General features: G+C 46.6%; 1 protein-coding gene across 8 annotated transcripts in view; it reads left to right on the forward strand.

Annotated features, from left to right (window-relative positions):
- Positions 1-31: 31 nt before the first annotated feature.
- Positions 32-27,608, forward strand: part of SRGAP2 (SLIT-ROBO Rho GTPase activating protein 2) — a 234,583-nt gene continuing 207,006 nt past the window's right edge. For all 8 annotated transcript variants that reach the window (XM_047839711.1, XM_047839713.1, XM_047839712.1 and 5 more), the window contains exons 1-2: positions 32-164; positions 1,967-2,576. In XM_047839711.1, coding sequence (XP_047695667.1) covers positions 2,510-2,576 — 67 coding nt within the window. In that variant the 5' untranslated portion in view covers positions 32-164; positions 1,967-2,509. The remainder of the gene's footprint in view (positions 165-1,966; positions 2,577-27,608) is intronic.

Consider the following 27,608-nt stretch of genomic DNA (forward strand, 5'->3'; position numbering starts at 1 on the left):
AGAGGGTGGGCTCTGCTTCCCGGCGGGGTCCTGCGGAGTTGGCGGAGGCTCCTCAGGGGACTAGGGGGACCGATCTGCGTAGAAGCGGGTGGCGGGGAAGAGGGGAGGAGATCTCTGAGTGGGAAGCGAAGCTGGGGACCTGAGACCCGTCGCGTCAGAGCCAGGTAAAGGCTCCTTCCCTCTCCCCTTTCCTCTTCCCGGCCGCCGGGCTGGAGCCCTGACTGAACAAACCCGGGCTGGGGCGGGAAGGAGAGGGCGCGGATGCTGCTTGCGGCATCGCCTAGCCGTGCCGCCCGGAATCACTCAGACGCCCTCCCCCTCGACCCTCTCCAAATCTTCCAGTACAGCCCATAATACTTCTCAAGACTGCATCTCTCACTGCCCTTCACCGCACAGTCTCGGGCTCTGCCCTGGGACTCTGCCGCTGTGCAGCAGGCACCCAGCCCCCTCCCCAAGTCCTCAGCCCCCTCCCCAAGTCCTCTGCACACGGGCAGGCTTGGTCCACCTTTGGGCAACCGTCGTTGGCATCACCCGTAACCATCGGCTATCCTCTTCCCCTGTCTCCAAGCCCTGGCAGACAGCCGGGTTACAGCCCAGGACCCAGAAGGATGATTGTTCCGCACTGCTTCCGGGGCTTTTTCCCTGTTCCAGCCCCCTGCCCTCCTGGAATGGTGCCTTTCACGCACTCCCTAGACCCATAGCAGGTCCCCAAGTTGCTAACATCCTTCCGTTCCATGTAACATCGTGGCCACGGTAGCCTCCTCACCACCCCCCACCCCTCCCCGAGGTAATCCTCCCTTTGCCCTCTCCCCGCCTCCCAAACGTGTGCAGGAGCTCCAGTCATCTATCCCCTGCTCCCATGCAGCCTCTGGACCCCACCTCACACCCCCCTCCCCGCTTCCTGCCCGCCTGAACCACCACGCCGCCTGGGCTCCATCTTCCTCCCGGCGCGGGAAGTGGGAGACACCAGCGGAGCACCCCCCCCTCCCCTGACACGGAGAGGGAAAGGGGCGACCTAGGAGGGAGGGTCGCCGGTGTGGCACGGTGGGGAGCAAGACTCCTAACTCTGCGTTCCCGCTGCTTCCCTCCCGCCTCCCGGACCTTGGCCAGGGCGGGATATCCTCAGGCACCTCCTGGTGCGAAGGGTCGGGACTGCGACCCTCCCGTCCCTCCCGACCCCCCTCGCTCACCCCCCCCCCCCAACCGAGCCTGGGTTTGGGTGCGGTATCTGGGATCTCTGGGCATGGGTGACAGAAAATATTGGGGGTGTCATTTAAGAGTTACTCTCGTCCGTGACTTGGGGGAGGCGGCGGCTGCCTTCCGCCCCCCGCCCCTGGGTTTTCCCGACTCCGACCCTCGCCTCTAACCCGTTTCCTGCTTTTGCCGACCACATTGTTTTCCTGGATGTGCCCCGTGCGGAGCAGGCTTTTTCCTGCAGGTCTCACCCCCCTCAACATTTTGCTGCCAAGAGAAGCTAGTAACCAAAAACAAAACAACTGGGAGGAGGGGCGGGAGGGGAAGAAAAGTTGTGCCCGGGTGGCTTGTCCCTCCCTGGCTTTGATCCCTTTTGATGTCCTGGGAGTTGCCCCAGCCGGGGGTCAGGGGCCGCGTCGGAGCCACTGCAGAGAGTGCTCCCTTCGGCTGGCCGCTGCCCAGCGCTGGCGGGGCTCGGAGGCCGCGGAGGTGCCGCAGTCCCCGCCCGGAGCCCCGCGTTCCCGCCGCAGTCCCCACCCGAAGCCCGCGCAGGCGGCTGCTCCAAAGTGTTTTCTTCCAGCCTTAAAACAAAATCCGGAGGGAGCTTCCTTCCTCCGCACCTCGCCGCGCCGGGCTCTGTGGGCCGGGCGGCGTTTGGCCGAGATGAATGGGCCCAGGCCGGGCTTGGAACGACATCCCCTACCCCACCCCCGCCGCGATTAGGATCTGCGCCGGGGCTGATCGCCCCCTCCCCTTTTCCCTGCATTTACAGGCAAGTGAACCGGAGCAAACGACTTCCGATCCAGTCTGCGCTGCTGCGGCTCCCGTTTGGGATTTGATTTGCAGCATCTTCGAGCCTGTGCAACAAAAAACCGCGAAGCACGCCCAGCCCTCCCCCGGCACCCTTTTACGCACCCACTCCCTCCCGGGGACACAGCTGGGCGCGTCCACACCCCCGCACCCCCCACACCATGTTGTGCGGAAGGACTTCCACTCCCTGCCTGTGTCGTTGATGTCAGACCCCAGGCCAACCTCCGGGCGCTGCAGTTCTCCCGGCTAATGCTGAGGCTGCGGCTCCGGCTCTAGCACAGGAACCAGCCGCCGCCGCGCCCGGCCCCAGCGCCCACCGTCTGCATGTGCCCGCCGTAGCCTTCTGCCCAGCCCGCAGCCCGCGCTCCCCGGAGCGCTGGAGACCACCGCGGGGGGCCCCTTCTGCCCTTGGGAGAAGCGGTCTTGGAGGTATTGATTTCGGTGGTTGGATTTTTCCCGTGGATCTATCAATTCACAATTTGAATTTGGAAGAAAGAAGGAAAACATGACGTCTCCGGCCAAATTCAAAAAGGATAAGGAGATCATAGCAGAGTACGATACTCAGGTCAAAGGTAAGGGCTTTGAAAAATAGCACAATGCATATGCTCCGTGGACCATTGAGACATGTATTTCCACCCTGATTTGCAGGATGTTCATTTCTTTGGGTGGAGCAGGTGGGGGCAGGCTGAGCCCAGAGGTGGTTTCATAGGTGGGTTTGAGCCTCCGAGGGATGGGCTGTGCCAGGGGCCAAGGGCTCTGGAAAGGAATTTTCAGAGTGGGCTTTAGGTTTGCTCCTGAAGGGCTGGCCCTTATTTTGGCAGCCTTTTCCCCCAGGCTAGATGGGATGGGGGAGGGGCAGGAGGTTCTTGGAGAGAGAAAGGCGGCAGTTTGCCTCTGGGTGTCTGGGTCAGGTTTCCTTGAAGGACAACTGAAATCTGACAGGTGTTTGGGAATTTATTTCAGAGGTTGAAGAGTCCTGGTAGAGAAAGGCAACCTTGAGGAGGTATACCATTTGGGGAGCCCCTGGGGAGGCGGCTTTTTTTTCTGCTGCACTATATCAAAAGGTGACATTTGCTGTGGCATCGGACACAGAAAGTCTGTAGCCACCTTGGGTGCACCTTGTACCTACCTGGTCTCTGGTTGCCCTGCATTCAATCAGAGATCAGAGAACAGAAAGAATAAGGTCATTTCACACCCCGTCTCCGCCCTCACCTAAGCATGAATGGAGTTGAGATGTTAGGGTTGCTGGGTGGTGCTTGTTCTGGAGCATGGGAAGACATAATTGTTTAACCCTTCTGTGTTGTCACCCTCTGCTCCAGAATGCATGCTTTTAAAGGCCCACTTCCCTCTGCAAAGATGTGGAGGGTAAAGCAAAATGTGGACCTGGAGAAACCAAGTGACCCTGTCTGCACATCTAGTTGACTACCTGACTTGGCACATGAATCAGAGCCTCTTCTCAGATAACCTTTTTTTAACCAGTCATTCCCATAAGAGGGGTTCCTGCCTGTTAAAGAGCCCCAGGATGTGTTTGTGCAAGGCACTGTCCCTTCCTGGCCATTCACTGGAAAGAGCCATGTGCTCTAGTCCATTGAGACTTCAGCTGGGGAGTGGGAGAGGTGGGTGGCCTTGAATGTTACACCACATGGTTGGAGCTCTGGGTTTTCCTTTGTTTCAGAGTACAGAGGGAGGGGCCCCTCCTTCTTTCCCTGCACCAATGCAAGGAGACCTTTTCCTATCATAGAGGACTTGGGAAGGGCCATGTCTCCCTTCTAATGATTGCCTCCGGTGGGAATAGTGTAGAGCTTGAAATGGGCAGCTGCCTTATCTCCTGGAAGGTTGGAATGTAGTTTGAAGTCCCCATTTTGCCTGTAGGGTCTTTTTAATGTCATCAGCTTGGTCATTTCTGGAGGTGCCCTGAGGGACCTTCTATCCACTGGGCTGCAAATATTGGTGGGTTTATTACAGAGATGGGAGAATTGATTGATTGATAGATTCAGTTGAACAGGGATTGGGAGAGGTGTGGTCGTGAGTTATAATTGAGGTCTTGGCCTCTTGTCACTGTTCATAATCTGGGCCTGTTTTTGTAAACAATAAGCCACTGGCCTCCGTGTCCTGTCCAGATGCACTGTATTCTGTTCCTGGAATCCCCCTTGCCATTTTAACCAGATATGTCATTCAGTTTTTTTACACATCCTATTCTTAACTGTTGCCATAGGGAGTGTTAATAACTTTGACTTTCCCGATTTCTCTCCAGAAGCACACCATTTGACTAAGGTGCAAAGTGATTTTGCATGTTTATTTTTTTGAAAGGTTCAGGGCTGATAGGTGTTAATAGAACCTTGTCTGTGGATTCCTATTGGTGAAAGATTTCTCACGAGTGTCTCAAAATTAAACACTTGTGTATTTACAAACATTGCTCATTGAGATGATGTAATGCAGTTGGCTATTTGGGGTTTCTCATCAACCTTGCCGCAAGCAGGAGACTGTTTTGCTTTGCTCTGATATTTTCCATTGACACCCTTCAGGATCATAGAATTTTATAGGTGGCTGAGCATGACGTCTTACTCGGAGAAGGTGCCTGATAAAAAGCTGATTTAAATGATTTAGTCCCTCATTTTATAGCTGAGGAGAGTACAGAGAAATTAAGAGGCTTGTCCAAGGTCACACAGCTAGGTGGTGGTAGTTCTGAAACCAGAAGCAGGTTACTGAGTTCCAATTCTGTATTTTATTCTATTCCTATTTGCTATGAGATGTCATCTGACCAGAGTAGGAAAAAAGAAATCCTTAAGCCAAAATCTGTCAATGGATACTAGTAGCAATACGAATAATAATAGATTACATTTTGGGAGCTCATGATGTTCTAGCCTATGCCAAGTGCTTTATATATGAATTGTCTTGTTTAATTCTCACATCAACCTGGGAAGTAGATACTATTTCACCCTCCATTCACTGCATGAAGAAACAGGCTTAGAGAGGGTAAGAAACCTTCCCAAGGTCACACAGCCAAACCCTGGCAGCCTGACTCCCTTCCTTTATTTATCAGCTATTTATTGAGTGCCTTTTGTGTGTTCTAGGGACTGGTGATACAGCAGTGGACAAGACAAAGACCCCTCCCTCCCTTGTGGAGCTTCCATTCTAGAACCAGGGTTCTTCGTGGAAGAGCTTAGAGATTGGAGACAAAGGACCCGGGTTTCTAGGTTGGCTCTGCTCCCCCACTAGGTAGAAGCCTTTAGTCAGAATTCCAGTTTTTTTCTGTGTTACACGAGACTGGAAGAGCTGCTGGTCTTCTCTTACAGATGCCAAGATAAAAAAGAAAATTGCTCTTTTGGTCTGGTGACTAAGAGCACAAGTTTTTGAGTTGAAGGGACTCAGGTTTAAAATCTCAGTTCGGTCACTTGCTCACCTTGGGCGAGTTATATGACATGTCTGAAAGAGTATATGTTTCCTAAGGTAGTCATGAGGAGTCAGCGAGATAGGATATGAGAATCATTTAGCATGGTATCTCGTACTTTTAAGCGCTCGCCTGTAGCACAGTCTAGTCCTCAGTTAGTGAACCTTGCTTCTTGCTGCTTTAGGCTGACCATAAGGCTACACTGCCCATATCCTCCCCGAGTGCCAGCTGTTAAATGATAGGAGACAAGTCTGGGAATGAAACTTGAGTTCTGGTTTAGGTTCGTTCCTACAACAGTGGTGAAAGGTATCTTGGGTCACTTAAACCCTGTAGACCTCAGCTTCCCTTTCTGTAAAATGAACAGCTAATTCTAATGTCTAGTTTTTGGCCACTGTTGTCCCGTTTGTCTCTGACCAGACTTCTGGGTTTTGCCTTTCGGTCAGAACGGGTTGAATCCAGTGAACTCTAAATGGACTGTGTGGGACCTTGTCTATCCTGTGGCTTTTGCCTCCCTTTAAACCACCTGCTTGCATGTGCCCTAAAGGGCTTCTGAGGCTGCGGCCCCAACCCTACCCCAGCCTGGTTTTATGAGGGGTGTGCCTCCTTAGTCAGCCTGCCTTGTAGCCGCCTTCTTAAAAACCATCATTGTTTCTGGTTTGTGGGTGTTCAGATTCCTTTGAAAGTTCATGCCTCAATGTCTGACTTGAAAGTAATAATATTCTTAATGCTTTTACATGGCTCTTTCCAATTAGTGAAACGCTTTCATATACGTGAATCTCTGGAAATTCTTGACAACCCTAGTCAGGTTCATGGTCGAAACCTGAGGCTTTTGGCCTGTAGCTTGTTACCTTCTTTCAGGACTGGAGCAGCAAAAGGTGGTCAAGTGCAAGGCATGGTTAGTGGAGGTGATGATCTGGGTGGTATTTGGGTGGCTTCACATCACTGCATAGTTTCCCTGCTAGCTATTGTCCTTTCCTTATTCAAGGGTCCCTTTCCTTTACCCTCTCTATACCTTGAGTTTTTATAGTGCCCCGGACAGCTTGAGATCGACAGTTAATGCAAATATTCCAGGAGGAATCCTCCAAAACAGAGTGGCACTATGTGCTGAGCAGTCAGATTTTCTTTCTGGAGAACATTGGGGGTCTTGTCCTTTTTTTTTTTTTTTTCTTAATGTCTTAGAAGAACGGTATGTGTGCACCACAGAGCTGAGAAGTGAAATTCTGTAATTTCCATCTGGAGCATTTTGATAGAAAAGCCTCAGGCCTTTGCCTGCAACAGTTTAACCCTTTTAGGACCCTTTCAGAGCAGGAGATGAAATTCAAAACTCTATACGCACTGTGTGTGCACACACACTGGGGAATGTGGATTGCTGGTATTTAAACAAGCTTGTTCCCCTGGGAGGTCTGAGCGGTTCTCCACTCATGCCAACAAAGGTCTACTCCGAAGCTTCTTTCCTCCCAGCCCCCACTCCCCAAGGGAGCTTTAAATATAATCAGTTTGTGAAAAGCTGCAGTAAAACATCTCCTTGGAATCCCCAAGCAGATGCTCTCATCTTCTGCAAGGTGATTGAAGGCTTCTCTTCCCTTGCTCAGGGAAAACAGGACTCTGCAGTAAGCTGAGCTCCTGGAAGAAAATGAAGCTCATGGAAAAACGAAGTCCTCTGTATCTCAGAGGAAGATGGTGGACAAGGAGCTGGGGGTGCCGAGGAAAGCCCTGGGCAAAGCAGTGGGGTGTGAGACACGTGTTTTTTGGGGGGGTGGCCCTTTTCCAATTTCAGGTGTTGTCTTAGGGAATGGGAACAGAAGTGTCTTTGGAGAAGCCCATCTGGTAGTTATGGCCCCATCACCATGCACCACACAGGTTGAAAGCCAGGACAAGGCCTAATCATTTCTCTGCTACGAAGTGCACAGTCGGACCTGGCCCTGATATATGGGGTCCACACCCTTTTCAAATCAGCAGGTGCCCAACTCCTGACTCATATACTCCCATGTCACTCCAGATAAACACAGGCCGCCAGTGGTACCTGTAGAGCTCTTCTTCCAGAAGAGAAGTTTTCTTCATGGGGATCGTGCTTATTGTATACCCTAGGCCACCGAGGGCTTTGTTAGGGAAGTATTATGTCCAGTTGCAGGGAAAACGAAGTCAATATGTGGATTTGTACTGGTAACAAAATTGAAGTCATCAGTTTTAACTTGGTGTCAGCTACAGACTTGGCCCTTTGGGAAATCTGGGAAAGTTACCTCAGAAGTTGTCTGATTTAAATATAAATAATGAGAGCACTTGAGAACATTTTTAAGAATTACCAAATGACACCTTTAATGATTTTACAATAATGTGTAGGAACTTTCATCTGTCCAATTGTGGGAGAATACACACAACATAAAATTTACCATCTGAACCATTCTTCCGCGTACAGTGCAGGGGCGATTAGAACATTCCCGTCGGGCAAATCAGCACCACCATCCATCTCCAGAACTCTTTGGGTCTTGCAGAGTTGAAACTCTGTACCAATTAAACAGTACCCTCTCACCCCCACCCTGTGTCTCTGACTGACTGAGGAACCACATATAAGTGGAGTCATCCCGTATTTGCCCTTTCATGACTGGCTTATTTCACCTAGCATAATGTCCTCAAGGCTCATCCATGTTGTAGCGTTTGTCAGACTTTTCTTCCTTTTTAAGGAAGAAAACATTGATTGTACACATTGAATGTGTACAGCACATTTTGTTTATCTATTCTTCTTTCCATGGGCGCTTGGGTGGTGTCTACCTTTTAGCCATTGCAAATACTGCTGCTAGGAACAGTGTGATGTATCCCTATTTAAAAAACATGTCCTCTGTACCCAAGTTTTACAAGCCTGTGTGTACATTTCTATATAATCATTTGTCCTGATCAATCTTTAGACTTAAGATTTAAATATACATGCTCATATTTTCATATTATGAGTATGTATTTATGCTCATAATATGAACATTGTATATAGATAACAATTTTATATGTTTTAGTAATTACAGGAATTACTAAGCTTTTATTGTGTTTTTAACAGCTTTATTGAGGTTTAATCGACATGTAATAAATCGTAATGTTTAAGGCGTACATTAGATAAGTTTTGGTATCTGTTGTGTACCCATGAAACCATCACAATCAAGACAGGTGAACGTAACCGTCATCACCAGGGGTGTCTTCATTGTAATATGTGATTAAATGAGTAATGTGATAACCACATTATAGAAATGACATTAACCTAAAAATAAGTAAAAGCTAGGTATTACCAAGTTTAAAAAATTAGTAAATAAATGATGACCCAAGCTACCCAGATTGGTTCCTGGAAATGGGATTTAGCCTTAGTGAATAAAGACAGTCTCCCAGAGAAATTGCGTTAATAATTGTGCCTCAGCCGTTACTGTGTGTTTAAGGGAGAAGATACAGGATAGGGAGAGAGAGAAAAGAAAAAAATCTTGGACACAGTGGGCGTTGATGGGTGACAGTATCTGTTTCCCAAAGTCCTCGCTTGAATCAGTCCCTGGGGCCTCACACATCTTCTGAAGGGATCACAAGTGAGCCAGATGCCAAGGGGAGGGGCTGGGGGCTCCCCTGGGAGATCTGCTCAGAATGCTATGAATATGGCTTATTTCCTCTCATGATTGATTCCCTGTTGAAAAGAGACCAGCTTCCCAGGTGAACATTAACTTGGTCCTCAATCTTAGTCTCAATTTCATCCTTTCAGCCATATTTCTTATTTTACTGTAAGAGGACTGGTGGCCTATCTGGACTACTTGCCATAGTTTAAACGCATCTACTGTTAGCTAACATTTTGCTCTTTGCGGCTTACTGTGTAGTGGGCGTTATTGCCAAATACTTGACATAGATCATTCCTAATCCTTACACTAACTCTAGGAGGAATATATTGCTGTTATCCCATTTTGCTGATGAATGAAATGAAGTGAAGGCGATTCGGTGACTCACCGCGGGGCTGCCGCAGGTGAAGGATGGGACAGAAGTTAGAACCTGGGCTGTCAACCAGAGTCTGAGTCTCAGTGCTGTTCCTGGAGTGCCCTCTCTCCCTGCCCGGCCCCACAGCTTCACCTACTGAAATCTCACCCCCATGCTGGGTGCCTTCCTTGGTCACTCTGACTGGCAAGTTTCCTTCTCTCTCGGTGACTCACACAGTGCTGTGGCATTCATCTTGTACCTCCTTAAGTTCGAAATATGTGTCTTTCGGCCTTCTCTCTTCTTCTAGACTTCGGTGAGAATGGTTTGTAGGTGTGTAGTGCCATGCAAAGGGCCAGGCTTTGGAGCCAGCCCTCAGTGGGAACCTTGTCAACATCAGCTCCTTGCCCTATGGTCTTGCTTAGGTTACTCAACTTCTCCTCTAACCGTCCTCTCCTGTAACTTAGGGATAACAAGACCTACCTGGCTGGTTTATCGTGAATGTGTGTCAAGTATATAGCAAACAGTAAATGCTAAACAAGTAGCTCTTATTATGGGGGGCCCTTCAGGTAGGAGCGTGTCTGGAACAGTATTGTAGCCTAAATCGTGGCTCTGATGATGGAATAGAATGATGAGTTCATAAATGCATGACCTGGACTACTGCAAATAATTTTTAAAATATTTATTTATTTATTTTTGAGACAGAAAGACAGAGAGCGTGAGCAGGGAGGGGCAGAGAGAGAGGGAGACAGAATCCCAAGCTGACAGCACAGAGCCTGATATGGGGCTCGAACCCACAAGGTGTGAGATCATGATCTGAGCCCAATCCAAGAGTCGATTGCTCAACCAACTGAGCCACCCAGGCACCCCAACTGCAAATAATTAAAAAAAAAAAAGGCTCTTAATTTGACCTTGACAATATTATCTCACACAATATCACCAAGGTGATTTGTTTTTAAAAACACTATTATGCTAAGATCATAGCATAAAAGACTGATCATACCCATCACTTCTCTCTTACGCAGCTCACATTTTATACCATCACGAGGGTGAATTGTCTCTAGTTTTCTCACCATGTTACATTATTTCACGCTTCTTGCCTTATGCATGCTGTGTCGTCTCTTTGGAATGGATCCTTTTCCTTGAACCTGGACAACTCAGTCATCCTTTAAAAGCCAGCTCAGATACCACCTCATTCAGGAAGTCTTCCCTGCTTATCCCTTCTCCCTGAACAGTGATCCTGTGCAGGATCCCAAGTGGAACTCCTCAGCATCTCCCATTGCTTTCTGCACCCTGTTAATCAACACACCCTCAGCATTTCCTCAGCAGTGTCCTGGTGCTTACTTGTATTACTGCATTCATTATATTACATTGTAATCTCTTTGTTTACATCTTTTTATTTACAGCTCACTGAGCACCTTGGGAACAGACTTCTCTTTTATTCACTTCCATGTGTCCAGCTTCTGGCACAAAGAAGCACTAAAAAATGCTCATAAATAGAACTGAATGTTTTCTGAGTTGAGGTTGGATGTGACCATGCCATGCTTCTGTGTTTCTCCCCTTACTCCAATAAAAAGCCTTCTCCTTATGTTAATGTTATTTGAAATTCAAAGTGGATCAAACATGGTGAATATTGTCATTATGCAAGGACAAGTACACACTGAATGGCATGTGGAGGCTCCCCAGTGGGGGTGTGTTTTTCCTATTTACCACCCCCTCTACCCTCTTTAAAATCACTGCCCTACAGCTGTAATTGAGTTGATCACATTTCTCCAATGATGTCTCTTTCCTTGGAAACGAAGAAAAATATTAACTCTGAACTTCCAGAGTGTAAAACAAAAGTAAGGGTTTCTGTAATTGAAGTAAAACAAATTCTACGTTTGTCCAGGATTTATTCATCATTTTAAACAGATATTTGAAGTCTAACGTTGAGGTCTATTTTATTATTTCTTTTAATTTTTTTTTTTTTTAAGATTTATTCATTTTTGAGAGACAGAGTATGAGCGAGGGAGGGGCAGAGAGAGACAGGGAGACACAGAATTGGAAGCAGGCTCCAGGCTCTGAGCTGTCAGCACTGAGCCTGACATGGGGTTCAAACTCACGGACCGCGAGATCATGACCTGAGCCGAAGCCGGATGCTTAACTGACTGAGCCACCCAGGTGTCCCTAGTTGAGGTCTATTTTAAAAACGAGTTGACTTAGTAAAGGGACTGTTGTGATACTTTTCTGAAGTATGGGTTTGGAGAGAGCTACTGGCTCCTTCAAAGCCCCTGTATGATCTACAGAAAATGGGGAGGAAAGGTCCAAAGGGCCAAACAGGGAGACTCTTCCCTCTGGGTTTTCAAGTCATTTGGTATTCAGTAGCCTTGACCTTATTTATACATTGTGAATGAGTGGTTCTGAACTTGAAATGTATCTTCGTGAGGAAGGAAAAACAGCTGGGGAGTGCCCCTCCTCCATTTCTGTGGGTATTTTAGGATGCCATCTGTTACGGAGAAGGCAGCCTTTTAAAATAACCTTTTCTTCTAAAAATGCACTAATCGGTGGGCAGGTGACCCAAAAGACATTATGAAAGTTGGGACCTTGTCTTTGCTGTCTGACCCCAGATTCTGCATCTCAAATCACAGCTTGGTGGGCAGATTCTAAGTGCCCTAGAGACGGTGGCCTCACCAGCCATGGGGGTCTGGGTGGCCAGGGCTCCACGGGAAGACAAGGCCCCGAAAACAAAGGGATCCAAGCGCCTGAGCTGGCCAAGACATGCCATGCCACGAGCTTTAAGAAATACATCCTGTTTCTGAAGAATTGGCAACAGTTTCTCCAAACATTGGAATCCTTAGAGATCTGTTCCCTTTTCCACTAGTCTTTCTGTTGTGTTTTGATTGATTGATTGATGGATTGATTGGCATGGAGGGTATTGGGCCAGATCTTGTCAGATGAGTAAGCTGCTCTTTGGGGAGGCATCTTGACTGAGGAACCTGTTTTGGAGCAATATGCCTTTTGGGCCATAACAAACTGAACTACAGGATTCTACACGGGGAAAATGGTTCCAAGGGAAAGAGTGCTCTTTGGAGGCAGGAAGCTTGGGTTTTAGTTTGGCTTTGCCGTTTACCACTGTGATTTTGGGGGAGACTCACCTCAGGTCCCAAGATCCCTAGTGTCCTCATCTATAAAATGGGGACAACAATTCTTGGTCCTGGCTAACGATGATGATGATGGTGGCTAGCATTTACCGAGTGCTTCTTATATTTAAGCTCTAAGTGCTTTGCATAGATGAACTCGTGAATCTCCCAACAGTCCTACAAGGTAGCTGCTTTTATGATCCCCACTTCTCAGATGAGGTGTGGGGAGGCTAAATAACTTACTCCAGTGTGCACAGCTGGTAAGTGATGGAGACAGTATGAACCCAGGCTGACTTAGCACTGTTTTAGTTGATTTTTCTCATTTCCTAGCATCGTGATACGCAAAGGAGTCGATGCGGTGTTCTGAATGTCTTCCTGGTATGCACCCACTTGACCTCTCTTGGCCTTGATTTTTCTCATCTAGGAAATTAGGGCTTGAATTAGAAAATTTCTAGTGCCCTCCCAGCTTCCATGGTTATTATTCTTGCTTATTTAAGATAGTGAAGATGACAGTTTTACCCCTATGAAGCGGGCACACTTGTAAGAACAAAAAAACGTTACATTCTCTGAACTTCACTCTCTCCAGTGCCAGAGCTTGCCCCATCTGCCTGGCTGCTGCACGTACGTGGACGTGGCAGTCGGGGGACACCAGGTGGTGGCCGAGCAGCAGCTGGCCTGGAGAGCGGTTGAAGTGATACGTGGTCAGGTGTCACTATCTGACAGGAAGATGCGCTCTCACTTGGAGACATTGAAGGGGAGGGATGGTTGCTCGTGGCCTGGCGATGGACCCTTGCCCCGATTACTAGGGACAACAACTGCTTTGATCAGGATAAATATATTAAACCTTGGACTTCCTGTGAGCTCAGAGGCTTACAGAGTGAGAAAGTTCTGTGCTGTCACTGGTGTGGATGGCTTTCCTGGCCCATGTTGGTGGGCCAGAGGTGGAACTTGTGTAAGTCTTGGTATTATTGCCATGTACGTTGCTGTGTGCCATGCTTGAATGACAAAAGAGAAAAAGAAAAAGGAAGTTGGGTGATTGTCTTTTGTTACAACTTAAGAAATAGGGAAGTGAGAGGCTTTTAAATCCCTGACATCTGGGCTGGGATGAATGAGGGGGAGGCTGTGTGCATGTGGAATGGGAGCAGGGTTGATATAGACATCTGGGCGGTGGGGGAAGTGACTTCAGGCCCTTCTAAGATGTAGGGTGGCCTCTTGCCTCTTACACCCCTTTTCATGTGTTAGGCCCTTTGTCGACTAAGGGATTTGTGTGTGGATTGTGATGAGGTATGCTGTAATGCGGAGTTGAAATGTTTTCATGTTTGTGTTTGTTTTCTTTTCACCTAATGAATAGACTAAGAAACAGTGTGTTGTTTTTAAATGAGTACTATTAATAATAATGACAGCTCATATTTTTATCATTACAGCATGTAAAAAAGATCATTCATAGGGAGGCAGGGACGGTCGTAGGGTAATGGAGGGCCAGCTGCATAACGCTGGACAAGGCCCTCCACCTTTGGTATTCTCATCTGCTCGGCTGGAAAGTAGAAAGATGGATTACTGGTTCTTTGCTTCATCCTTCTTAGGACCTATGACCTAAAACTGGCTATTATAGAGTGAATTGCTGCATAGAGTTTCCATGTTGATTATTGTCCTGAGGGAAGGATAGAAACCAGAGAATGGATACCAAAGATTCTTCCTGCTCATCTCTCCTACTCCTGGTTTCAAGTTTCATCTTTAACTGGCATTCATAGGCTTTGTGTGTTAGTCGTTGTTGGAGTCAGTTGGGCTGTGTCTCTTGATCGCTCTTATTTATTCAGTGATCTCTGGTGATGTAAGTTATCTCAACTCTTTGCTGTCAGCAAATTTCAAGGAAACATCGAAGCATTTCGGGGAGATGGTGTCTGCTGCTTTGATTAATGAGGTTCTTGATCTGGATATTTTAAGGCCGGTAGCAACACAATCGAAAAACGCCTGGTGTTCCATGAAACGTCAGGAGCACCCCCACTGCCAAAGCCTGAAAGCGATTTGTGCCACTTCTTTCTTTCTAAGAGTAAATGTGTGCGTGTGAGCTCTTATTTGCTCTTTTGACCGGGAAGCAGCACTGCTAGTCCAGAAATGCCAGCTCTTCTGAATTCAGCCGCAAAAAGAGTTAATCATTATCTAGGTAGCAACAGAAACCTCCCAAGTTTTTAACTTTCCGTGGCCTCACATATCTCCTCCTTACTGCTCCTGGAAGACCAGGCGCTCATGGGCACAGGCGTGTACACGCACGTGCACACACACATACTCTCTCTCTCTCTCTCTGTCACACACACACGCGCACACACACACGACTTAATGTAAAATGATCTCATGTTTATGAGAGCTGGAATTACTTGGGAGGGATACTTGTGTTCTGTAGGATCAGTGGGCATGATGTGGAAGCAGGCCTATTTGGCCCGTGGAGATTGCAGATAAGAGTGTGATATGTAATTGAATAAGAATTTGAAAAATTATCCGATAACATTAGGAGCAGCAAACCACCCGCTTTTTTGTTCTGTTTTTGTTTTCTTTCCTTCTTTCTTTCTTTCTTTCTTTCTTTCTTTCTTTCTTTCTTTCTTTCCTTCTTTCTTTCCTTCTTTCTTTCTTTCTTTGCTCAAAAACTATTTGGAGGAGGAGTAAGGAGCCAGCATTGTTTTTAGGGTGTGGGAACCCCCTCCCCACCCCATGAACCAAATATGTTTGCCCAGGCTGAGAGTGTGAGGTCTCTGAGAGATCTTGACAGATCATTTAGTACATTCTTCTGCCCCCAGGCAATTCTTCAGACTAATCATTTCAGGAAAACGGCTGTCAGCTAACCTTTAAAATCTTTTCCAGAAGAGTACACCACAGCCTACCTTCCCATCGTGTTCCAGTGACCCAGACTATAAATGGTCAATTCCTTCATTTGCAGAGCTTGAAACAGGATAAAAAAGGAGACTTGATGAATTGAACTCATATTTTCACTGAGGCTGCCACACCCTCCGTGCAGACCTTTGCTTCTTTTGGGTTCTCAGACTTGGAGAAGGAAGGGGTAATTAATGATGCTCTCAAGGCATTGGCTCAGGCTTCTGGGGCGTTCTTCCTCTCAGGCCCCTCCCCTCCTCCCTTCTACCAGTGTTGGGATCCTTTGTATTAAACACAAATCATGAACTGGTTTAAACCAGCATCCATTTATTTAGCGCCTACTATGTGCTTGGTTTTGGGCTGGGTTGTGGGCATACAGAGATATAGAGCAAGGTTTTCGTTTTCAAGAAGCTTCAGCGTATTAAAAGGGATGGACAGATCGCACAGGTGCAGTGAAGGACCACAGTCAGGCGAGAGAGCCATCTGATGGGGGTGGGGGGAGATGAGGTGGGTGAGGTGGAAGATAGTGATTGCGCCTAGCATTTACAGTGCAGCTGGCAGACTTTTTATCTCATTTAACCTCTGAATGGTGCGACAACAGGGCAGGGGGATTTTAGGCCTTTTTAAATGTTTTGGTCCTTTTTGAAATATTTTATTTACCTCGAGACAATTATCCATTCACATGCAGTTGGAAGAAATAATAGATTACACGTACCCTTTACTTAGTTCCCCCCAGTGGTTAGAATCTTTCAAAGCCATAGTATAGCGTTACAGCCAGGATATTGACATTGATACAGTCAAAATACTGAACAGCCTCTTTACTACTGGGATCCCTTATGTTGATTTTTTTTATTTTTTATTTAGTTAATTAATTAGTTTATTTTTTGAGAGAGAGAGAGAGAGTACACGGGAGAAGGGTAGAGGGACCGACCCTCTGTTGACCTTTTATAGTTTTGTCCCTCCGTTATCCTCTCATCTCACCTACCTTAGTCCTTAACTCCTGGAGTCACCAATCTGTTCTCATGTCATAATCTTGTCATCTCCAGAATATTACATGCATGGAATCATACAGCATGTAGCCTTTTAGGATTGACTTTTTCTCACTCAGCATAATTCCCTGGCAATCCGTCCAGGTTGTTGCGTGTATCACTAGTTCCTTCCTTTTTATTACTGAATGATATCCCATGATGGAGGTATATGTTGGTTTACTAACCGTTTACCCATTGAAAGACAGTTGAGTTGTTTCCAGTTTGGGGTGATTATGAGTAAAGTTTCTGTGAACATTCATATACAGATTTTTTTCTGAACATGTATTTTTTTTAAAGTTGAGGAAATTAAAAAAGTATTTTTTAATATTTATTTATTTATTAAAACAAATTTTTTTTTAACGTTTATTTATTTTTGAGACAGAGAGAGACAGAGCATGAACAGGGGAGGAGCAGAGAGAGAGGGAGACACAGAATCTGAAGCAGGCTCCAGGCTCTGAGCTTTCAGCACAGAGCCTGATGCGGGGCTCGAACCCATGAACTGCGAGATCATGACCTAAGCTGAAGTCGGATGCCACCCAGGCGTCCCCAAAAGTGGAGGCAGTTTTATGTGTGTGTGTGTGTGTGTGTGTGTGTGTGTGTGTGTGTTTAATGTTTATTTATTTTTGAGGGACAAGGAGGGGAGAGCAGAGAGAGAGAGAGAGAGAGAGAGAGAGAGAGAGAGAGACAAGAGAGAGAACCCCAAGCAGGCTCCATGCTGTCAGCACAGAGCCTGACACCAGGCTTGAACCCACGAACCATGAGATCATGACTTGAGCCAAAACCAAGAGTCGCCTAACTGGCTGAGCCATCCAGGTGCCCCAGTTTTGTAGTTTTTTTTTTAAATGAAAAGATTATGGATTAACAGGTGGAAAAGCTAGGTTTTGCTTCTCACTTGGAAGTGCTGTGTGTGTGTCCCTGAAGTTAGCCTTCTTGAGTCTCCATTTCCTTGTCAATAAAATGTTACACTGTATGTTCTGCCTACATCCCAGTGTTGTTGTATAGATAAATTGAGATAATATCTGATAACAAATGTTATAAATGATAATAAAATAAACATATAGAGGTGGGGTAAGATGCCACCTCCCTGTGTTTCTGTCCTTTAAGCTCTGGGAGAATATGAGCCGGGCCTTACTCAGAGCGGCTCTCGAATTGCAATCCAAAGATGGCTCTTTGAGGTTGTTTTGTTTTTCTTTTTCTTTTTATTGCTGTGTGCGTATTTCTTTTATATCCTGGTTACCCATCCTTTGTTGGTGATACGGGTTGCGTATACCTCTCCCAGAGTTGCCTTATCTTTTCACTTTTTATTGGATTCTCTATGTTGAAGAAATTTTGTTGTAAGATACATCTATCTAGCTTTTGCTTTGTCATTTGGACTTTTCTTTCTTTCTTTCTTTCTTTCTTTCTTTCTTTCTTCCTTTCTTTCAACGCACAACCTTTCCTATCGTGAAATTACAAGGATATTCACCTGTATTTTTTTCTAAATGGTTTTAAGTTTTGCTTCTCCCTTCTCTGCCTTGAATAAATGAAGCGTTTATTTTTGTGACTGGTATGAGGTAGGGACCCAACTTCGTTTTACATTCCAGGTGGCTAACCATTTGTTCTAGTTTCCCTTATTGAAAGGGTCCTTCTTTTTCACCATTGATTTGTAATGTCACGTTTGTATCTATGTCGAGTTTGCACATACCTGTGGGCAAGGTGAGTCCTCCATCGGGCTACAGTGGTGTTAACCCTGTGCCACCTGGGATGAGAACTTCTTCCATTTACAAACATTTTCCTAAGGTTTGACATTACAATTTTAGCAAATTATGTTTTGAAAAATTTTCAGAGACACACAGATTTTCTTCTCTCTCGTCTTGGGTTGGACATAATGATACGGCCTGCAGAAGCCAGGACCTAGTAGTGAGGGGAGCGTGTGTTTGCCACAGTTAAATGAATACATTACAGTATTTTGTGAATGCCAGTGGTTCCAAATATATCCCCCGGGCCACAAATAATTGTCATGTAGGTTCTGAGACAGATTTAGAGGTGTCTAAAGTCTAGTCCATATTCTCTGCAATCTTATAAACTGGTGGAGAAAAGCAGCCAACGTATAGGAAAAGTAACAATAAAAGAAATTTAACCCACAGCAATACAAGAAATGACATCAGCTGGTGGATGACTGAAAATGAGTAATGTTGATAAGAACTTGAGGAATTCAGAGGTGGAGAGGTGTGGGCCAGAGTGAACGAGACCTTGCCTGACGGAGTAGGCTCTGGCCGGCTCCGGAGTGGGAGGGGAGAACAGAGGCTGTGTGTGTGCCTCCCTCAGCCGCGTTCCCACAGCCCCCACCATGCCGACCGCTCCTGCATCACTTCCTGCACCGTAATACAAGGATGGTTTTATCCACCCTCACTCCCACCTCGGGCTCCTTTCCTGAGACACAAGCTCCCAGCCAAAAAGGTGCTTGTGAGTCCTCGAGGGTGGGTGGCCTTTCATTTCACCTTCCTGGTGTCCAGCTCCGTGTCTGCGTGTCCTCGGCACCCAGTGAACGTTTGCCGAGGGAGTGAGTGGACTCTGGCCAGAACAGAGGAGTAGGATGGGGCTGGATGGTTTTGGATGACCTTGAAGGTCAGCCGGAGTCTCTGGCTCTGGGCTGAGGCGGTGGAGAACAGTGGGGGCAGTCTGATCGAAGAGTGCCAGGATGAAGCTGTGTTTCAGAGGGGCTCCCCGCTTGCTCCAGGCTGGCAAGGGAGGCCTGCCCCTGCCCGCACAGGGTACGCTAGTGTGTGCCAGTCCCCTGCGGGGGGTTCTGCCAGTATGTTGCTAAGTGTGACCAATTCTTAGAGCCACCAGCGAGGGAAGTGTGATTCTCCACGAACTGAACTAGAAACCTGTGCGCAGGCCCATGATCCAAGGTGACTGGTGACCTGTGGGAGAGTGGTGACTAAGGCCCGGGTCTGTTTGACTCCAAAATCAGCTTGTTCCTTTACCCTTGGTACACGCTGGACCACACGATAGTCCTAGCACCACTGGGGCGCTGAGCTGCAGAGATGGTTGTGGGAGCCAAGGGCGAGGTGGGAGTCAGGTACTCCCGACATTCCTAGCTTGGGAGACAGGGACAATGATGGTGGCAACGAAAGAAATAAAGATGCTGCACTTGGCGAGAGAATGAGGGTTATTTTAGACTCCTGAATTTGAGGTGACAGTTCCACTCCCGGAGGAATTTCATCAGGTAAGTGACAGTGCCATCCCTTCCCCACTCCCCCCCCCCTTCATTAAATCTGTCAGTTTCCTTTCTTCTAAATTGGGAACGTTGCACTGCAACTGTGAAATCGGTGACACCCTGAGTACACGCCAAATACCTGACCTCGTTTGCAGCTTTTTTACGTTTCAGTTGGAGAAATGTTACCCCGTTTGAGGGGACTCGGTGTTTGTGTTTGGGAATTCATAGCATTTTCTTTTCCCACACCCTGTAGGGGATAGCACTGGCTAAACAAGGAAAGGAAAAATTTGAGTTCTGAGCCTCTCTTCTCTGCTGATGAACGTCTCTCCTGCTCTGAGATTCGGTTGGAGACTCTGCCTGCGAATTACAGAAAAGTCGATCCAAGCCCCCCCCCCCCACGCCCCCTCCACCCCCCTAGCTCCCATGGTTGACAAAGAGCTGGCTGATGAACAAGTTATTTTAAAAGCATCCCAGGGAGTGTGGGAGAGGCTGAGTTCAGCAAAACAGGACCGGGTGGTGCTGGTGCTGTTTCGCTGTTTCGAGGTGTGGAGGCAGGAGTGGCTAATCGCCTTAATTTGAATAACTTTGGGATGGCGAGATGGCTTCTGGATAGAGAGAGTTTGATTGGAGATTGTGATGTGGGATTTGTTGAGGGAGGGGATCAAGCTAAAGCTATTTGTAGGCAAAGATATATTTTAGATATTGGCAGTGGAACTGAATGTATTCCGTCATCACCTCCAACAGCTTTGGATTTTTAGTGTTATTTCTATTCTGAACAGAATGGCCTGTGATTTACTTTCATCCGCTGTGTTGGATCCAAGGAGACTGTAGAAATTATTGTCCTCCTTTTTATTTTTTTTCTTTCAAAGTAACAGATTACGGGTTGTTGTCTTGGGAATTATAAGCCACAGTTCGGTAGAACACCCAACTGGAGGCGGGGAAAGCTTGAGTGCCAGACGCAGCCCTGACCCTTGCCATTAATTGCATGGCCCTGCGTAGTTCTCTCACTTCTCCTGGCCTCAGCTTCTTCAGATGAAAGATGACCATATAATGCTTATAACTAGGGGTTGCTGTGTTGATTAAATGAGATAATCATTTCATAAATGCTTTGTAAATTACACAGCCCAAACAAATGTAAACTAAGATTTTATTTGCTGTGACAAAAGAAGGGGGACATTCTCTTGGGGTTTGTTTAATGGGACTTGACCTATATAACATTGACGCAAGGATGTTTGTTGAAGTGAATCACCTGTTGCTTTCTGGGCTGTACTTGAAAGGACATGCCAGCCTATGGTGAGCCCTTTTAGCGCCACCCCAAGTTCAGGTTGCTCTTACACAATTTGGGTGAGATTTACACGCACACATTCTTCCCCCTTGGCAACAAAACAGTGACTTGGGCAGGGTAGACATCAGGAAAGTGACTTAGCCAGCAAATATGTGATTAATAACATAGATTTGGCCTAAGTGTTAGTGTGAGCCTCTTTATATGGATGGGTAAATGATAAATAGTAAGTCTGCCAAGTAGAGCATGTTGGGGAACCTGCCGGGCTCTGTTTATGCTCGAAGCCTACTGTGCCAGTGCTGTAGTCAGTATCGAACTAAAGAAATTCATACCAGTTGACAATTTGCACTTGTGTATTTGTACGTCTTTCTCGCCTGCTAAACCGTGAGCTCCTTGAAGGCAGGGACTGTCCCTGTTTACCTTTGTTTTTCTGGCACCTCGTGCGGTACTTGGCACATAGTAAATGTTTATTGGATTATTGGATGAATGAACGAATAAATGAAACTCTTTGCACTTTTATTCATTTAGAGGGGTTTTTGCGAAGTCATAGATGTGTGATTATTCGTGTTGCCATCTGCTAATGTTGTCGATGTCTTCTCAGCTGTCGGCCCTCGCCGAGGGGAGAGACCGCATTTATGCATAGCTGGGTCATGACTGGGGCCGCCTCCTCCTTCGTCTGCCTGGGCCTGATGATGCGGTGGTGAGGGCTAACCGAACACTCTTCCTCATGGACTCTTTAATAGGACAGTGCCGTCCCTCAAGCCTTTCTCTCTAGGCTTGCGATTCGGCTCAATTCTCGGTCAGGCAATCTTTCTCCTACACACGTTCCTCTTCTTCACCCTCCTCTTTCCTTTCTCTTTTCCAGTGCTTACCCGGCTCTCAGGAAATTCTTCTCAAACCCTTCTGGATGGTGTATTCCCATTCATGAGTTAAAACCCAAGTCGAACACCCTCCCCCAACATACCTTAAGCCTGGCAGGTGAACTTGAAAAGGCGAAGACAAGCTGAAAGAGGGGAACAGCCCCTCCACGAGGGAGGCTCTCGCAGTGAAATGAAAGCAATAAAGCACCGGTGCCATCGATGTCAAAAGCTTCTACAAGTGCCCCTAAGCCTCCTTTTGAATCACTAAAAGTTTCCATTTACCTCCTCATCTTTCCCAAATGAAATTTCCTCTTTCTCAGGCACCACTCTTGAACAACAAAGGAAAACAAAACACTCCTCACCTATTTCTCATTGAGTTTTGTGCTAGTGGATGGAGAGTGGGATTTGGAATTGAAAGAGTTAGAGTTCTGTTGCCTTAGGGTTCTGTTGCCACCGTAGCCTTGTGACTGTGCAGCAGTTTCTGGGCTTTCTGTGCCTCAGTTTCCTCAGCGGTTGGAAATACTGGAAATATTGCTGTCCTACCAAACACCCCCAATCCACAGTGTCATGGTGAAGTTTATGTATATGTGAAACTCGGTAGGTAACAAAGCACCATACACACATTAGATAATTCTAGTGTTATCCCAGTTTTCCACCTCAGGTTTCGTTTGCACATACTCAGTATTTCAGTTACATTACAGGCTAAATTGGTTCTCTACCCACCTGAGAACTGAAACCCCATAGCATGCCTTTTATGGTGAAATGTGTTTTATTTATTTATTTATTTAAAAAAAAAAAAAATTTTTTTTTCAACGTTTATTTATTTTTGGGACAGAGAGAGACAGAGCATGAACAGGGGAGGGGCAGAGAGAGAGGGAGACACAGAATCGGAAACAGGCTCCAGGCTCTGAGCCATCAGCCCAGAGCCCGATGCGGGGCTCAAACTCATGGACCGCAAGATCGTGACCTGGCTGAAGTCACGCTTAACCGACTGCGCCACCCAGGCGCCCCTGGTGAAATGTGTTTGAAATTACAAATAGCCTTATCATGTAACATCTTCTGTTGGTAAATTAATTGAGGGCTGTCTCTAGATTGTTAGGTGTAGATGACAGTAACTCTATTTTATACTTCTTTGGTACCCATCACTGGTATTTAACATAGTGCTGGACGTTTAGCAGGTGATTATGACATGCTGTTGTTGATTGTTTGAAAAGCCATCTTACTCATGACCTAGAATCATTCTTATTTATAGCAATCTAAGTGCCTTGACTTAATGTTAAACAAAATTTATTTAAAATTTTTTTTATTATGTTTCTTTATTTTTGAGAGGCAGAGAGAGACAGAGCATGAGCGGGGGAGGGGCAGAGAGAGAGGGAGACACAGAATCCAAAGCAGGCTCCAGGCTCTGAGCTGTCAGCCCAGAGCCTGACACGGGGCTCGAACCTACGAACCGTGAGATCATGACCTGAGCCGAAGTCGGACACTCAACCGACTGAGCCACCCAGACGCCCCTAAACAAAATCTATTTTAGAGCTGAGAATGGAATATTGGAGGACCTTATAGATCTATTTTGGTATTACAAACTCCAAAATCAGATAAATTTGAGTGAAGAAAATCAAATCTCCTTGCAAAAATGTTGTACAAAAGAATGGCATGTGCGTACTTATCAGGGCCTTTTTTTTTTTAATTCTTTTCTTTTTCATTCCTTCTCAATTAACCAAGGGAGCCATTTTCCCATCTCTTATCTTGTTGGGGTGTTTTAGAGACATACCAAGTGTGAGAAGGTGTAAGCGTGGAGTTTATTAATCAGCTTAAAACCAGTTTTCTTTCAAGTAAGTGATCTTAACGGCCACCATTGTACTTTTGTCTGCAAGAAACAACTCAAGTTTAGTCCTGTCCTCAGTAAGCAGTTGAGAGGCTGGGCTGACACCAGGCAGAAGCCAGGTGTTTGTGGAGCAATAAGATGAAAATACAAAAGAAGGCTGTTGAATACTCTGTTCAGGAGAGTTTAGAGAAAAGAATAGAGTGCTTTTTTAGGAAGGGTATCGGTGGGCTTCTGCACGGAGGGTATGGAGGGAGGCATAGGATCTTCCAGCCTTAGTTCTTTTTCAGAAGCGTCTTAATTTTGTGCCAGGGTGGGGGGATGGGGGTGTGGGGGGTAGAGGAGGGGAGTCTGTGGTTGCAGAACCGCATTCATCACAGTTGACTGTATTCTTGGTTAGGTTCCTTTTGTCTTATCTTGCAAGCATATCACTGCACATACTTAAATCATTACCAACTCATTAAAAGTCTTTTGGCCATTTTCATTTTCTAAAAGCTGAAACCTGGGTGTGGTGGAAACCTGCGCTGACCTGCTTGGCCGGCCTCGCCCCAGCACCTGAGCAGCTCCCAGCATTTTGGCTGTCAGAAGGGCCACTGAGTAAACAGCCTGTTGCAGAGGGAGTCGATCACTTCTGACCCTCGAAAAGCAGAGCTGGGTGGCCTCAGGAGGCAGAGGGATAGTGGAGGACACCTCTCTTCAACCTGAAGCACTCTTCAGTAATTAACACCTTGACTCTTTCTTCATGCAATATCCTTTTGTCCCCTCCTCTTACAGACTGTATTTGTATTTGTGTGTGTGTTTTTTTCTCCTTAAAAAATTTCTGTAGCTTGTTTTCAGACTCAAAGTGCTTTCAGTTCTATTATTTCATTTGGTGTCTGTGGCGCCGGGAACGAAGGCGTTGCTGGAGATGCCTCACTGGCCTTGGAGTTGACGTTCTGCAGGCAGTACAGGCTATCACAGTGCTTCTGGTTGCTTGTTGTCTAATTTATAGATACACACACACATATAGGTATTTTACCTGATTCCAGACAAAATGGGTGACGGTGTCACGGTTTAGTGTCTCCTAAAAGAAAATTTTAAATATTAGTAATTTCCTGAATTTTCAATACCTTATTTATGTCTTGTAAGTAGAGAAAGAGAGAAAAGACTTTCTGCTTTCAACTTGAGTTGTTGAACTATTTGTCCCTTGGTGAGCTGATCAATTGCCACTTGGATTGCAAGCAAGATGTTCAATCAATCAAAATATTTCTGCTACATTGGCATGCTTTGTCATGGAAATGAAAATGACAGCATGTTTTTGTCAGTCCAAATGAATAGGTTTCCTTCAGATCGATGCTAGAGTTGGTGTTATGGGTATATCAGAGGATGAGTGTCGATGATTACTTAGGGAAATGCCTGATGGAGGCACGTGATTTCACCTCCCATCCTCTAGATACATTTCCCTGTTGGTGAAGCCTGTGCCAACGTTGGCGTTTCTTAGGAGTGCAGGCGGGACCCAGGACACCGTCTCTGCGGGGCCTACCCGAGGGCTCTGCCCTTTCTTAAAAGACATTCAATTCAACTTCTATGAAAAATATTCATTCCTTCATGTTTTCATTCATGTCCTCGACATGTAGTGATGCGTGTCCACTACGTGCCAGGCTCCGGCCTGGTGCTGGCGGTAGCGTTATCAGCAAGACAAGCAACGCTGCTTTCACGGAGCTGCAATCCTGGTGGGAGAAATACACAGTAGACACATGGATCAGTTGAATTCAGGAAGTGGAGTGTTGAGAAGGAAATAAAAATAAAGTGCGGTGCTCAGAGTGGGGGCTTACCTAACCCAGATGCGGTCAGGGAAGGCCTGTTGGAGGCGACATCTGAGCTGGCCACGGGATGGGGAGCAAGAGTCAGCCAATGGCAGGTCTGGGGGCCCAGGAGGCAGCAGGTGCTAAGGTCTGAAGGTGCACGGAGCCGCGCGTGTCTGAGGAACAGAAAGATGGTCTGTGTGACCACGAGGCAGAGAGCCAGCGGGAAAGGGACGGGAGTGAGGTGGGATAAGCAGGCAGCATCAGACCACATGGAGCCTGGAGAGCATGGCTCGGACTGGGCATTGGGTTCCAGGTGCCCCGGAGGACAATGAGCATGGGAGTAACACCTTGGATATGCTTTGTTTATCAGTTATTTATTTATTTATTTATTTATTTATTTAGGGAAAGAGAGAGAGAGCAAGCGGGGGGGGGGGGGCAGAGAGAGAGGGAGACAGAATCCCCAAGCAGGCTCTGCACTGTCAGCACACTGCCCGATGCGGGGCTTGAGCTCATGAATGGTGAGATCATGACCTGAGCCGAAACCAAGAGTCAGACACTTAACCCACTGAGCCACCCAGGTGCCCAGATTTGTTCATTTTAAAGATCGCACTGCTCGCCGGGGGGAAAAATAGATGTTAATGGTAAAAAGTGGGAGGAAGGGTGCCCACAAGACTCTTGGTGGGAATAAAGTGAGAGATGATGGTGGCTTTGGGTGAAAAGTGGACAAATGTGAGATTTGTTTTCTCTCTCCACCAGGTGAAACCGGAGTGAATGGTATTCTTAAGATACGGATTTAAAAGGAGCATTTGCAAGGAAGAATGGCAGGGCGTGTATGGAGCTCTGATTTCCATTTAGGCAAGACGTGTGACACACCTTTCCAAGGGACAGTGTTACCGCTTATGGCACAGGCTCTAGAGGACGATAAGGCAGGCTTGCAGACAAAACCTGATCTCTGCAGGCCCACTTGAACTTCTTTGTAAGCCCACTTGAACTGATCTGGAAGAGTTGCAACCTTTAGTTCTCTATTTGCCTAAGGCTGGGTAAAAAACCAGCTATTGGGTGTGATTTGGGGGCTGTTGTCAGGGCCCCTGTGTGAGGATGGGCTAAAGACATCTCTTCTACTATTAGCTTGACTGGTTTAAAAATGGTCTCCTTCCTCACCTTACCCAAAAGTGCTGTTTATTTATACATTAGTGTGTGATCACATTTGTTTCCCATCAGAGTTTGTTTTTTTTTTTAAGTTTTTTATTTACTTTTGGGAGGGGGGTAGAGAGAGCAAGTGGGGGAGGAGCACAGAGAGAGGGAGACAGAGAATCCCCAGCAGTCTCCACACTCTCAGCGCAGAGCCTGACACAAGGCTCGAACTCACGAACTGTGAGATCATGACCTGAACTGAAATCAAAAGTTGGACACTTAACTGACCGAGCCACCAAGGCCCCTGCGATTACAGCTTTTGATAAGGGTCGAAGGCTACTAGATGCCACTGGGGAAAGGAGAGGGTCTTAGGGAAAGTGACTGTATGTGGGTGGGGAGTGGGCTGGGTGGAGAGGTTGAAGCATCTGCTTCAGAACCTACCTAACAATTTTGCGTAGCTTTGAACTCCTGGCCTCTCAGAGAATTAGTTTCTTAGTTTTTTTTAAATGAAGGCATTGGATTAGATCATCTCAGTCCCTTTTAGCTCATCCCCCCAGCTGGGTAGATTTGTACCTAACTGCCCAGGCTTCTGTGTTTTTCCCCATTTTGTCCTTGTACGAGGAACTCTCTGTGGCAATGCGTAAAATGCCAGCTAGTTTCCCCAGGAAGGGAAGAGTCCGCAGTTTCAGAATGGTATCAGCCGTGGCACCTGCGTTCTGGTCAAGCGGCAGTGTTCCGAGTCTGTGCTCTCATGTTGGGGTACTTATCTGTGGGAGCCAGAAGGGCCTATGCACCCACAATAAGTTACATTTACATAGTGAAGAGGTGGGCAAGCAGATAGCCAGAAGCAAGCAGAAAGAATTCGGAGGTCAAGGTTTTCTAGGGGAAAGATTTCTGAATCATCAGCAATTATATAAAACAGAATTTCCCCTCCGTGACTTAAGGTCATCAGGAAATGTACAGCGAGGGATGTCCCAAGTGTTATAGAGCAAACGTTAATTATAAGTACTTCATATTTATTTAGTATCTTATACTTTGTGATGTGAATTCACATATAAGATGTCATTTGACCTTAAAAATCATGTGAAGTAAGCAGGGCAAAAATTATTAGCCCCATTTAACAGATGGGAAAACTGAAGCGTTAGGTAGACTAAGTGACTTGTACAAGGTCACACAGTTAACAA

Source organism: Prionailurus viverrinus, chromosome F1 (assembly GCF_022837055.1).
Source record: "Prionailurus viverrinus isolate Anna chromosome F1, UM_Priviv_1.0, whole genome shotgun sequence".
NCBI lineage: Eukaryota > Metazoa > Chordata > Mammalia > Carnivora > Felidae > Prionailurus > Prionailurus viverrinus.